This window comes from Mixophyes fleayi, chromosome 11, assembly GCF_038048845.1.
Source record: "Mixophyes fleayi isolate aMixFle1 chromosome 11, aMixFle1.hap1, whole genome shotgun sequence".
Taxonomy (NCBI): domain Eukaryota; kingdom Metazoa; phylum Chordata; class Amphibia; order Anura; family Limnodynastidae; genus Mixophyes; species Mixophyes fleayi.
The window spans coordinates 55,250,837-55,265,416 of record NC_134412.1 but is presented as its reverse complement, the minus strand read 5'-3'; the positions used below and the strand labels follow the sequence as shown (position 1 = coordinate 55,265,416).

Genomic DNA, 14,580 nt, shown 5'->3' with positions numbered 1-14,580 from the left:
GCCGAGAGATCACACAAGTGCAAGGTTTTGTATACAATTGGCCTCTGCCAGTTTTATTAAGCAAGAAAGTAAAATGAACATCAATAACTAAATACAAGTCACTACTGAATATCAAACTAAAACAAAACATAAGAAGTTCGAGCACAGTTTTCTCACAACAAAGATCAGGCTTCCTCTCACAGAGACTCTGCAGTCCCTTTCCTCAGGTAGTGAGAAAGTGAATCCACTGCCTAGCAGCATTTTAAACACAACTTACAGGTGCCAGCATTAATCAGTCTGACAGTAGAGCAGAAGACCTGGACTGAGCCTTGTAAATGGAGCCCACCCTTCACTCTCCTCTCCATTTGCACACCAGGGATCCTTACCAGCTTTTTCTTATAATCCCTGTAAACATTATTCCAGTGTCTTTGTCACACATACCCCTCCCTTCACAGCCGATAGATATGTCACCGTGACAGCCAGGCACCAGGATCCGATCGCAGGGGTGGAGGATTCATTCCCCCTGCCATCATGTGCTCTGCCTGTGACAGATCACATGATCGCAGGGGGAATGATTCCTCCACCCCTGCGATCGGATCCTGGTGCCTGGCTGTCACGGTTCCGGAATCCCGGGAGAGCTGGCATTTCTCCTGCATCAGAGCCAGCATGGAGTTGTGTATGGGCGGAGGGGGCGTGGCTTCGCAAATCGCGTCATTTTGGCCCCTGTCCCCAGTGACGTAATGCCTGCTTTGGGTCTTTTTATCAGAGTAAAAAGACCCATTGCGTCACTGGGGTGGGGCCAAAATGACACAATTCACAAAGTCCCGCCCCCCTACGCCCTCCCCCTACAGCCCGGAGGGAGCCAGCCAAAAGTAGGCAAGTTTTGTTAATTCCTATTTGGATCATTGGACACTGTTTGTGGTGGCTGCAACTGCTTTAACTACAGATGAAGTGAATGTTTTTTTATTGTAGAATGATGCAGTCTGATTAGGGCAGAACAGTGCAGTCCTAGGAGAAACTTGTTGTTTTAGTGAAAATGAAAAGTGGATTGGGACAAAAGTGTCACTGTGTACGAGTGGATTTGGGTACAGGGGGGCATGTGATATAATGAGGTCGAAGTGAAGGAGGTTGTGGGCATATGTGGGAAGTGTAAGACGGATAAACAAGAGTTGGAGCAATAGCAGGAGAAGATAAAGATAAGGAAGTGTCCATCATAGTGCGTGGGATATGTGGTTCACTGGGAGAGACCAGAGGAGGAAATAAGTGATGGAAGTTTAGTGGCAGAAGAGACAGTAGGGTTATAAATGGAAATGTTGAAATCACCTAGTATGATTGTTGGCAGGTCAAATGATAGCAAATAGTGAGCCAGGCAGCAAATTTGACACAGAATAGGAAAATTGGAACTTTGGGGCAAAAAATTACAGCAGGACGAAGTGGAAAGAAGAAAAAAGATGGATAGTGTGTGTAGCAAGGTTGTCTTGTTCTACTATGCAGCCAGAACAACATGTTGCCATGAAAACACAGGGTGAAGCAGAGGTCAGTCACTGCAGTGAGTCTGAGTTGGGAGGAGAGACAAGAAGGAAGAAGAAAACAGACTGTTAGAGTTGCTGGCAGCCACAGGTGTGTGTGGCAGCAGCAAGGGAAAAAGAGAGGTCTGAGAGCAGACAATGCTGGAAAGACAGAGTGTGCCTGCCGACACAGAGACCGCAGAACTATAAAAGAATAAAAGAAGATGCTGGGTGTAGTGTGGCACTGGAGAGTATTGTAGCCAGATTCCTACAAAGAATCAGATATCGAGCATGTTAGCAGAGAGGAATAACAGACAAGATCAGTCTTGCTAGTAGTCCATGACCCAAAAGTGGCTGAGACCATCATCTTCATCCAGAGGGAGAGAGATAAGTAATAACACACCAAACACTGTGACATCATTATTGCTGCATTAAGAAAAGAACATTATACCTCTAATCTACACAAGTTAGACAATCTAACATTAATATGTAAATATCAGAGATTGTGTTACCTTCTAGAGGTATAGAGACATTCAAAGAATCAGAGATCTAATGCAAGTTACATCTAAAGATACCCAAGTTAAGTAGCCTGGGTTACCAACATTTCTACAAGTGCACCAACGTTAACTAGTTAATCTTACAAACTATTTATTGTGATTGTTGAGGTAAATCATTGATGATTTATATTTTTCACAATATGTGTGAGTGACTTGTTGAAGAGTTTGTGCACCAGTGAATGCACGTGTGGCGGCCATTTTGTATGTTTGTCAATACTGCTCACCGTACTGTTGCTTTTGGTTATTATCTTACTCATTGTCACACTTATATCGACCACAATCTCCCCCTATATAAATCTGCCTTACCCACATTCTTTCCCAACACCCAGTTGATTGTTTGTAACCACAGTGTGTGGTCCATTATTATTCAAAGGGTTAGTGTGGTCAGGTACAAGGGGCTGAATCAGAAGGTGCAGCTTGGAGCAGCTTGGAGAAAGTAGAATGCCTACTCCACCACCTTATCTGTTTCTGAGTCTGGGAGTGTAACTGAGGGAGAGTCCCCTGTATTAGAGAGCTGCAGGGGATGCACGGTGGCTTAGTGGTTAGCACTTCTGCCTCACAGCGCTGGGGTCATGAGTTCAATTCCCGAACCATGGCCTTATCTGTGTGGAGTTTCTGTGTTCTCCCTGTGTTTGCGTGGGTTTCCTCCAGGTGCTCCGGTTTCCTCCCACGCTCCAAAAAACATACTAGTAGGGTAATTGGCTACTATCAAAATTGACTCTAGTCTCTCTCTCTGTCTGTGTGTGTATGTTAGGGAATTTAGATTGTAAGCTCCAACGGGGCAGGGACTGATGTGAATGAGTTCTCTGTACAGCGCTGCGGAATCAGTGGCGCTATAGAAATGATGATGATGATGATGATGTAGTTTCAGAGGAGGTGAGCCAGGTTTCCTTAATGGCAAGGCAGTTGAGGGATTTAGAAATTAATAAATAATGATTGGATACAAGTTTGTTACAAACAGATCAAGTGTTCCAAAGTGCACAGGAGAAGGGAAGGGAGGGTAGTGGAAATATGTGGATAAGGTTGGCAGAATTGGAAGTACGGGATGGATGGAAAGTTGTGGGGTGGAGCCAGGGGCGGATCCAGGGGGAAAGCGATCGGGGCAATCGCTCCCCTAGCAGGGGCTTGCTGCCGACAGGCTGCGGGGTAGCACACTGCCACTGCCGAGCGGACCTGCACATACTGCCTGCACAGCCTTAGAAATCAGAAAGGGGGCTGGGCCTAAATCCCCCCCCTAAAATCGCCCCGGGTAGAGCACGTGTCTAGATCCGCCCCTGGGTGGAGTGAGGTGTGTGTCCAGATAATGGGGATTGTATGGAACTCAGGAGTAGACAAGATGTCAGCCTTTAGAAAGAGCAGGGTTAGAATGAGGACATGTAAAGATAATGTGTGTGGGAGAGTTTTATTTCTGTTTATGTAGGACGGTGAGTGTCATGGGTGCAGAATAGCGAGGTGGAAACTAGTGAAGAGGAAATAATAATAGGAAACGGAGAAATAGGATGTTGGAGAGAGAAGAAGAGTTTGGAGAGAAGTGTGGGGAAAGTAAATAGAAGAAAGAGTGTAAATGGAATAGGTGCATGATAGACAGATTTGGATGAATGGGGATTAGCTAGGATAGGTAATAAGAGAGTGCGAGGGAACAATTGATTCAAATTGTGCAGGGAAACAGAGGAGGTGAAGGATAATTTACCGCACCCTGGCTGGGGTTAATAGAGAGGCAGTTTCTGCAACTCTAACAGAACAAAGTCCAGTATGCTGATAGTTGGGTGCAGAGGGTCCAGCAGCCAGAGATGGCAACAGCAAACACATTTTAGATCAATTGGCAGCCAAACAAGCTGAACAGATAATAAAATAGCAAATCATAACCCCATTGGGTTAAACATTGACTGAAGGTTTGTGCGTGTCAGTTTCCAGATATCTGTATGAATAGGAGTGGCTTCAATCCCTACAAGAACATTTACATTGGCACAAGAAATAAGACAGATGTACCAGCTTGAATTTCTTTAACCACAATGAAAAACATAAAAATACCACAGACCATATTAAATACTTGGCATGTTTAGTATACCTATTTGATAGTTGTGGCTTCCTTAAGCATTGGATTGCATCATTGTACTTTACAAATCAAGTATACTGCAAGGGTCAGAATACTAACCTCGCTGGGTCACATAGCAAAATTTGATAGGGCCCAGTAATCGAGAGCAGTGAAGCAGTCAATCCTCTCACTGCTCCACTCTGCTCTTCTGAGCATGGTCTGTGCTCAGAAGAGATAGGTTTGATAGGTCCATGCAGTGCAGTAACAACCACTGCTGCAGGAGGTGAGGTGACTACGGCCCTGAGGCCCAACTGCAGGTCTCAGCTCCTTCCTGCTTTATGCTCTGTCAGTCCCTTTTTCTGCTTTATACACTGACGGTCCCAGCTCTAATTCTGTGTTTCTTAACCCTGTTGAACTTCAACCATGACCCCAACTCCTATTAAATAAGAGAATAAGACTGAACCATTATTTGCTTGGAGAATGCGAGTTAAAAATCACATGACCTCTTCCACATAGTGCAGGGAGGTCACGCAGAGCAGGTAGTTCATCTGAGACCAGAGGGCTGCACAAATCCTGCTCCATTAAAGCAAGGAAATGTTTTATTTAGGCGGTATTTTATTAGTCATTAGATTGCTTGTGGGTCACTGGTACTCTTAGTAATGGATAAGTGGGGGGAGTTTGAGGAGCATTTTGTTTGGAATCTCAGGGATATTATAAATTTCTGGGGTGCTCGGGGCGTTGAGAAATGACAAGTAGAATTTTTTCTGAGGTAAATTGCACATTTTTAAAGGGCATATGTGGTGTTATGGATGAGTGGCCAATGTGGGGGGTCTAAGGGGCGTTTTCAGGTGAGTGTGGGGGTTTGAGTGGCCTGTGGGAAAATCAAAGTGTGTTAGAGTTTCTAAGGAAAAGTGGATTTTCTTTCTTAGATTAAATAAACTGTTTCAACTTATTAGTGAAGGCTGTCCACCACTGCTCTGTGCTTTATGTGATTGCTAGCAGAACACTGCATTGTCACAATACAATAGATACTGCACCTATAAATATTCCTGCACACTATAAAAAATAAAGCATTTTTCTAAATTCAAAAATATATAAGCCTAGGATAGCACCAGTCTCTGATGACATCACTTAAAAGATAAATAAAAAGATTGCAGATCTATATTTGAAGAATGCTTGGCATTATAATTAGAATCTATATACAAGAATGCAAACAAATGTGGGTCACCTTTATTTTGTGATAAACATAGGTTTTCAGGGTCAGCAAAATATCACTCATAAGATTACCTCGATTACAGCAGGGCATGGTTACTTGGTCAGAAATAATCTTAAAATTATTGTGTGTTAAACTGCCCACTGATTTAGATCATTTTTGGCATATGTATAGCTAATAGGTGTAATAAGATAATAAGTCATGTTACGGTAGTTGTCACTACAAGCAGTATTTTGTAATAACACAGCATGAAAGCATGTCTTTATGTGTGATATAGTAACTTCCTTGTAACTGGCAATGTAGGTAAATAGGAGGAAGAAGCCCTACAGCCGATACTTAGCGCTTCCAGTAAGGAGTTCTATCAGCTGTCACTTTAGCCTCTCACATATCCAGGTGAGTCAGGGCGGAAGAGGCTGCGTAGCCAAGGTGTCTAGGGCAGGGCTAAACCCGGGATTCCAGTTTGACAACTTTCAATGTGCTTTTTATAAAACTTGAAATGTGGGCAAGGGAGAGAGAACGAAACTGACATATTGGTAGAGATAAACACAAGCAGTGATCTGAGATCTGGAGGGGTGACGTTCTAGGACCACTACGGGGTTTTTACATGATGGTAAGTGTGTATCTGGTTTTGAGAGATTTTGCTAACCTGCCCGTCACTAATAAACCTTTATCAGATGTTTTTAATATGTTCAGTCTTTTAGAGACAAGTTAAGCCGAAGTACTTATTAAAAGAAATATTGCCATGCTGGATGGTGTCTGCATTTCTAAGAAGTTGTTTAATTTTGCTTATTTACAATATATATGTTATTATTATTTATATTGTTGTTAATGACTTGGTGGCACTTTTGCAATTATTTTGTGTTTTGACTGGTTCAAGTGAAGATTATTTTTTGCTTACATTAATAACTGTTAAATATGTGTACATTCTGATGTGGGGAAGTAAATGTCATTTATTGGGTATTTGCTACTTTTATATCATTATAACCTCAGGGGTATGTACCAAGGCAGTTACTTTCATGGATAATTTACACTTGTGCAGACAATTGACCTTTAGGTCAGGGTGACTTTATACTAGAGACAAAAATTACTTCTGTGGTCTGTGTGTGAACTAACTTAATTTATTAAAAAAAAGTAAACTATTTTTATCACTAATAAGCCTGCAACGTGACATAATCCATTAGTCCCTAGCACAAAATAATATGTATTTTATGCAATATAAAGTATAGTTGTGAGGAGATCCATATCCACAGGGTTGTTTTTCATGGGCGTTCCAAGCTGAAACAATGACCAAAAACTATAACAAAACAAACCACAGGCAAACAAAAGCTATTGTTGCTCTCCTCTATTTTTAAAACCACACTGGCTGGTTAGGGTGGTGATGTGATAGCTTTTGAACACATTTTTTACAGCCAAGAAAAGCAAAGTTCTAAAGCAGTGAGATCCCAAGTAGTGTAGTATTACAATTTAGCTCTTGTTCACCTATCTCTTGTTAATGTGCGTTTCAGACACCTAGGGGTCTATTATAGGTGACTATTTAAGATTGATTGCATTTTTAACACAATCCCTTAGAGTCCTTATCGCAAAGATAAGGATTGAAACATTGTGTGTATTTATTAAAAAACTTAAGCAGTCTTGAAAGGCTGCTGTCCTGCGAAGACCCCTCTCCTATCTTTTCTATGGTCACTATGGCAAGGTGACCGACCACCTTTGTGATAGTGACCGAAGGGAAGAGCAGTAAGATGCAGTGAGGGATCCAAAGATCCCTCTACCACAATGCTGTCCCCATAGAGCAGACCTGAAATATTACACCTATGGTAATGTATGTCAGCCTGAGCTGGTGTACAATACCGTATGTGTAAATGCCTTTTCATTACTTGTTACATAGCAGTCCCCATAGACATTTAAGGGAGCTGCTATGTATTTTGATAATTTGCAGCAAATATCTGCTGCGATGCCCTTTTAATAAATGTTAAGTATTCTTAAAAATTCGGCTATCCCCCTAAAACGGCCATTTTTGGGGGATTTTTATGAGAAAACCGATTGTTAAATAAGGGAAAATTATTTTTTTTTGCTTTAGAAAAAGGGGTTCACTGCTGGCAACAGCAGTACTATTGTTGGTGGTAAGATTCACTGAGTCTCACCCAGTGAATCTTACCACCAACAATAGTACTGCTGTTGCCATGTAAACAATGTAGAAGCCTACTTAACAAGGATTAGAGTGGTACAAATACCATCGCAATCTTTCTTCTGTGATGGCGATGACAGAACGTAAGGAATGAAACTATGCTTTATTCTTTGAATAGTGTTATTTAATTTAATAGTTTTTAAAGATTTAAAAAAAAAATATTTTTTTATATATAATATATATATATATATTACAAAATGAAACTGGAAGCCCAGGTCTGGAATGGTCTATTTCTCATGTGGTATCTCACACTATCACTAAACTGAATACACCAAAACTGCTTGGAAAACTTGCGTTCCTTTTTATGTATCTTTGCCCATTTCCCAATGCTTATGTAGGCATTGTGTGACAGGGAAACAGTGTTTCTCAATGTAATGTTGTACTACTGGGATTTCTAATAGCTTCAGAATGTTGTGAGAAATCTAGAGTTCTGAAGCTGGATAGATTTATTAATGTCTTTTTGACCTTCAAAGCTCTAAGTAATCAGGACAGCAGTTACTTTTGGAACCACATACCTTCCATCCTCACAGAGATTTAAACTAAAATCCACTTAAAATATTTTAAATCTTGTGCTGGTTGCCAATCAGCTCCTGTGCCTTTCATTTGACCAGGACAGAATGAGGAAGTGAATTTGGCACCTGATTGATTGGGTGCGTCTCCTACTTATTCAGGTGTTGTTTTCACTCATTGTATCCGGGCTGATTGAATCTGGACATAGTCCATATGTTATGTATCATCCTAACCACTGACCACATGTATTCATTAGGAGCACTGAAAGCACAAAGAGGGACAGTCTCCGTAATTACACATTTGACTGGTTTGTATGTCTCTGTGATTCTATCCCTCTTCTGTATCTATAAACCACTTTAATTGCAAATAAACCCCCAAAATTAAAATTCTTAAATAGGTATTTTAACCTGACTTATATCAGGTGTTTCATTTTGGTTTTTGAAGACTAGGAACCACCATGATGAGCTGGGCAGTACTTCCTTTGAAAGAAAACTCCATGATAATAGAAATGCTCTGACTGTCTATTTTACAGTCTGACATAAACAAGTACATAGGGTAAGGCAGATCCTGCTATAGCATGCATTGCTTCAGAGGATTAGTTCCTATATTAATCCCGGTTCCCTCTTGGGAAGTAGGATGGACATTCACAGTGATATGCTAATACAATACAGTCTATAGTCCTCAGTAACAAGGCAAAGGGGCGTTTCATTAGCCACAAGTAGCGATATTTTTCACATTACACATGTGAACTCATTGCAGTATTCAAATAAATGCTTCACTCCATACATATTGCAGGTAAAATCTGTTATTTGGCGGAACATTGGCGGCCAGTGAATGCCAGCAAAAAATATATTTTTTTAAGACATATATTTAGTAAACAAATTACAATATTCTTGGGTTAGGTTGACCCCGATTTTCACTCCACATATCAGATTTTTGTTTAGACAGTTAATTTTTTCATGAAAATGAGACTATTTTGGGGCTTAGTATAAAAGCTATTTAGCTGAACTCAATCTGTATAATATAACGCAGAGGTGTAGTAAGATGATTATTCCAAATCAGGGGCCGTGCTTTGTCATGTCTCCCATGAAGAACAGATATACTTCTAGGAATACTCTAATCTTTGTAACTTTTACTTATGATCAACTATACCAGGCAAAGTTTCCTCCACTCTTTTCCAGACTACAAACTGACCTGACTTTGTGGTGCCCCCTTATAATTTTGTGGCTGGGCAGGACCATAGTGATAAAAATAAACATTATCCCAAAAAAGCTATACCTATTCCAAACACTCCCAGTAAAAATTCCATAAACTATTCAAAAACGGTTAATAAGATTTGTGTAAGACTAAGCACCCACGGATTTCAATATCAAGCATTAGAAAAACTGTAATAAGAAGGGAAAGAGGCTTCCCTGATGCCAAATTCTATTACTTAGCTTCACATGTAACCCAAATATTGGCTAGCTTTGCTCCAGCCAACAAAATTTCTTACCTAGATATTGAAACCAAGTACTTCAGCTTGCTATCCCTCTCATCTATCGGTCCATTTAAAAGAAAAAACAAACCTCAGGCCTCCTCTGTCCATACGCTACCTATAGTACAGTTTTCATTGCAAATTTGGGACTCTTACACTTTAAAATATGACCTCTAAACTCTGAACACCGCTATTACTCCTCTTAAAGAATAATCAATATTTCCCACAAGACATTCCTACTACCTGATTTATCCAATGGATCTTAGCAGGATATCTGTAGTGGATTTGACAGAACAAAAACAATGCATATCTCTGGAAACCTACTAAACGGACACTTTGTCCTTTGAATACATCCAAACTAAGCAATTTATAACCTCTCTCTCACCACAACAATCTGCGAGAGATCTACTACCATTTGAACAAATCTGCATTTGATCTCCTATTCGCAAAGCTGTGATCTCTACACTATATGGCCTTCTGCTTTATTCCCTCTTTATTCCCTTTAACCAATCGCAAAGTCGCCACAAGGAGGAGTGGGGAAAGGACCTGGGTCCCCCTCCACATGAGAATGGATGGAAAGAGATAACAGAGGGTGTATCTAAAAGTTCCATTTTGACCTTAATCATCATCATCATCATCATCATTTATTTAGCTCCACTTGCATCAGTCCCTGCCCCATTGGAACTTACAGTTTAAATTCCCTAACATACACACACACAGACAGACCAAGAGAGACTAAGACTAATTTCTGATAGCAGCCAATTAACCTACTAGTATCTTTTTGGATTGTGGGAGGAAACCTGAGTGGCCGAAGGAAACCAACGCACACAGTGAGAGCATACAAACTCCACACAGATAAGGTGGTCCCATGGTTGGGAATCAAACTCATTACCCCAGTGCTGTGAGGCAGAAGTGCTAACCACTAAGCTACCATGCTGCCCTGCAAAAAAAAAATAATCTTTTAAAATATAGTTAGTACTACACTACAGATAGAGAACATCTTATTTAATCTAACTCTGACCAAAACGCTGGAAGAGTTGCAGCCATAGGGGAACCTTTCTGCACAAATGATGGACTTTCCACCAGATCGCCCTCTTATGGTACAAAATCCAATCCCTTGATTTAGATTCCTATTGGAAAAGATCCCTGGACTTTCCTTTTATGCTGTTCTGTGTAAGAACTAAATAAAATCACTGTAAAAAAAATGAATGTCCCATATCCTTGCAGCCGCTAAATGTCTTATAGCTAAGAACTGTAAAATCAATAATGGCTCTTGAAAGCCTTATTTGGTAGATAGCTTTCATTGAAATAAACAATATAATGTTCTCTATGACAGTAGATATGGGCGCTATGGACATTGGCTAAATTACAAAATCAAAGGCAACTCAATCCTGACTAATATTCTCCAACTGGTTGTTCTACTAAAACTCCTCTCTTTCAAAACTATATCCTTCAGTTTCCTCCTCCCTGGCAGCATACACTATGGGGTTAATCCCCCCATGCACGTGAGAGAACAGGAAATAAGTCACACCTGGAGGATATTTAGGGCCACGCCTTCTTCCTCTCCGTGTCTTCTGGTTCCCCCAAGCTGAAAAAATATGTTAATACCATATTAGAAACACCAGCAAAAACTTAGGACGGGCAGCATGCTGCCATGGAGGAGTATAGGAAACCTGTTTAACAGGTAATAAATAACCTGCCGTATCTTCATTATCAAAAAAACAATCAAAAAGTGTTTTAAACACAAGTCATAAGAAGGAGTTTTCCAAAACACTTCCTCCTATACAATATTTGTTTGTTCTCCCCCAACCCTCCCCATGTTTATCATTAGTACATATTTATACTGTATAGATAACACTTGTATGTATCACCTTATTACTTATAATGTATATACATAATGACCGACGTTTCCAGGTAGCTCTCTCGGACTCCTGGTAGAGCAGGCCATTCTCCAACGTCCTGCCCACTTATAAAATGGGCAGGATGGGAGCTTCCATACCATTATTCGCAGTAACTCATGTCACTGTGGAACCACCCCACTATTACCACCACAACGATGCTTTTGCATCATTGAGACATGACGTCGGGGCCAAAATGGGGCGCATTTCGCTGCTCCATGCACCCTCCATCCTCATGCCCCACCTCCACTCCGGGATCTCAGAGTGGAACATTGAAATGTTGGTATGTAAATATAGTTGTATGTCAACTAGTTTGTATGACCTTGTGCCATGATTACTAATGTTAACCAGTTAAATAAATAAAAAATTGAAGAAACAAAAAACATATTAAGGCAGACATAAAGGTTATATCATATCTCACCCATTGTCTGTTGCCATTTGATAAAGAGAATCCTTTCTTTTAAACACAGAAACTTATTCACAATATTTTGGGGTCTAGTATAACAACACATTATGTTCACACCCTGTGGCTTCCACCAGGACACCTAAAAACTTTTTATATGGCAATTTTTTTTTGTTATCAAGTTTGCTGTCTATAAAAATCTTTTATGTATTGAGCTAAATTGCTGTTTTACTAACCCTAAAAATATTATGGCTTAGCTATGGTATATGCAGTATATGGGTGTATTTTTCTGCCCATGTCATGTCATTCAGTCAATGTCACAGGATTCAAAATATAATTGTGGCAACAGGTTAGGATTGGGGCTATGAATGATATGCTCATACTACTGTGTAGGGGAAGGTCTTCTGGCAGCTAGTTAAAGCTATAACTAGGCCCATATGTTGTTGCAGGTACCTACAAGTAGCTGGGTCTTATAAATAGTACAATATGGTCCTGGTGTTGGCAGACAACTATAAAAAAGAGAACCGATTAACTTAAGTAAACAATTTATTTAAAACAATGCAACAAACAATGTAAAAAATAATTCTTGAGAATACATTTAAAAATGTATACAAAAGACCGGCAATATGAGAGTAAAGTGCATTGAATTCACCATGGTCATGATGTAGCTGAATTCACAATTGTCATGATCATCCCAGCTCTATTCATTGAATATAACTCACAATATGCAAATTCAAAAATATATGACATTCCGTAGAGTGGTGAAGCAAACGTGAAACTCGAAGATTTTATCGCCATAACGTCATACCTCTCCACAATAGTCTTTGCAGCCACAAAGCTCGATTTGCATGAAATGTTGCTTGTCACTATTTGCCGCGCCCCCTTTGTCTAAAACTGATCGCTTTTCAATTGCACTTAACTACTTAAATTAATATAGGATTCACGTGTTTGTGAAGCACATACCTGATTATATAATGCACGATTCTTCTGCTTTATACGGAAACCCTCAATGATTTTGGAGGTGTGCTGTTAGCACCCTCATTGCAGCCAGCTGGATGTTTTCTTTTCCTCACGGAATCTTCTGTTCTACATCACCTTAGAATAAAGGATACAAATCTGCTGAGGGATATGACTCTGCTAACCTGAGGATTCTGGGATTTGTCTCCATTGTCTCTTAGCAACGTGGGCCTTATCTCCCTGGTCCCCAGTCATGATGCTCCTGCCTCAAGAGACTTGTGATCTTTACATTCAGTGCTGTCTGCAGTGTAAAAATTAACTCTTGAGCTGTAGTCAATTTTTTTTTAAAAAAAAGGTTTACTGCAAGTAAAAGCATTCTAGATGTCTACTGATTTATCTAAAGGCCTATATATTGAGAATATTCTATATTATAGTGTTAGAAACTATCTGCCTGTACTGGAGATCTATTATTTTTGTTGGATATATTATGCATTTTGTAATTGTTGAAAAATAAAATACTCAGATTTTTTTAAAGATGGAAAATGAGTATAGTGGCCTGATTCATTACCAAACACAAAACAAACGTAATGTGCGTTTTAAAAAATTAATAAATAAATCGGGTATATGCACATCCGTATTCAACAACTAGTGGATGTGAAGATACGTCTGGTGATGAATACACATCTATGGACGCTGCAGGATACGTCCAGTACATATGTGGACTATTAAGTCACAAAAGAACTTGCAGAAAAGAAATATTCAATTAATGTCACCTGTTAATAATATAGTCATTAATGACAAATCATTAAAAAAATAAAAATAAGTTTTGTTTTTTTAACCATGAAATACATTCAATAGGATATAATAATTAGGATGTCTACTGTGCATAAAATACATTTTTACAGTTGCTCCTGATTTCCGACACATGTTCTAGCTGCATACTCGGCCATCGTCACTAGTAATTATTGCTAGACTAGACCTATAGCTGGTGAGTGATACAACTGAAAAACATGTAGCTTAGAGAGATGCTTCAATCGGACGATGCTGCATGCGCTCAAGCACAGCCTTATTGTATATTGTTACGTGCATCTGGCCATTCCCCTCCCTGTTCCGCTCCTGAAATCGTAGTCTGTAGTAAGGGTCCTTTGCACTCAAATATGAATTGAACATTGCTGCATTCTATGATGTATGGTCCAGGTCTGGGCATGCGCAGAGTAATTGTGCGCATTATACGCAGCTTATCAGCAGTTACGCTCCTTAATAAATCAAGTCCTGTGTGTGTGTTTTTTTAAAAAAAAAAATTATTTAACATATTTCAAACTAGTTCTGCATGTTTTCTTCTTACCTCTGGCATTTATACACTGGTGCAATATGAATGGGAAACGTGAAGGGCGAGTCCCCAACGTAAGATACCAGTTTCAGTACGCAAAATGGAATTGGCACGGATTCAGTATTGTATTGTGAACTAGAGATGTTCACTGACCCCCGTGTTTTGGTTTTGGATCTGGATTGACTTCGCGTTTTGGTTTTGGCAAAACCGCCCTTGCGTGTTTTTGGTTTTTGTTCCCGATTTTTGTGTTTTTGTTTTTTTTTATTTATTTAATTTTTTTATTTTTTTTTTTCCCTAAAATCACCGAATTTTGCTTTTTTTCCCCCTACATTATTATTAACCTCAATAACACTAATTTCAAGTCATTTCCAGTCAGTTTTGACCACCTCACAGATCAAAATATTATTTACATACTATTTCAAACAAAGACTGCAGCAGTTCTTGCCAGTGATAAGATACAACAATTGACTGTTAAACAATGCTTTGCAAGAGGAAGCAAGTATGAAAGCTGTCACCCAGTCGCAAAGCTGA

At 39.7% G+C, this 14,580-nt stretch overlaps 2 protein-coding genes across 3 annotated transcripts in view; one reads left to right on the top strand and one right to left on the bottom strand.

Moving 5' to 3' along the window:
- SMIM35 (small integral membrane protein 35) overlaps positions 1-12,990 on the bottom strand; it is a 71,390-nt gene extending 58,400 nt beyond the window's left edge. The window contains exons 1-2 of one of the 2 annotated variants that reach the window (XM_075191640.1): positions 12,726-12,990; positions 10,993-11,049 (exon numbers count right to left, since the gene is read on the bottom strand). The gene's annotated coding sequence lies outside the window, so the exon portion shown is untranslated. The remainder of the gene's footprint in view (positions 1-10,992; positions 11,050-12,725) is intronic. The other variant, XM_075191641.1, reaches the window with a different exon arrangement.
- Positions 5,718-14,580, top strand: part of TMPRSS4 (transmembrane serine protease 4) — a 38,543-nt gene continuing 29,680 nt past the window's right edge. Inside the window, exon 1 of the mRNA XM_075191637.1 lies at positions 5,718-5,902. Within this exon, the coding sequence (XP_075047738.1) occupies positions 5,897-5,902 (6 nt within the window). The 5' untranslated portion in view covers positions 5,718-5,896. The remainder of the gene's footprint in view (positions 5,903-14,580) is intronic.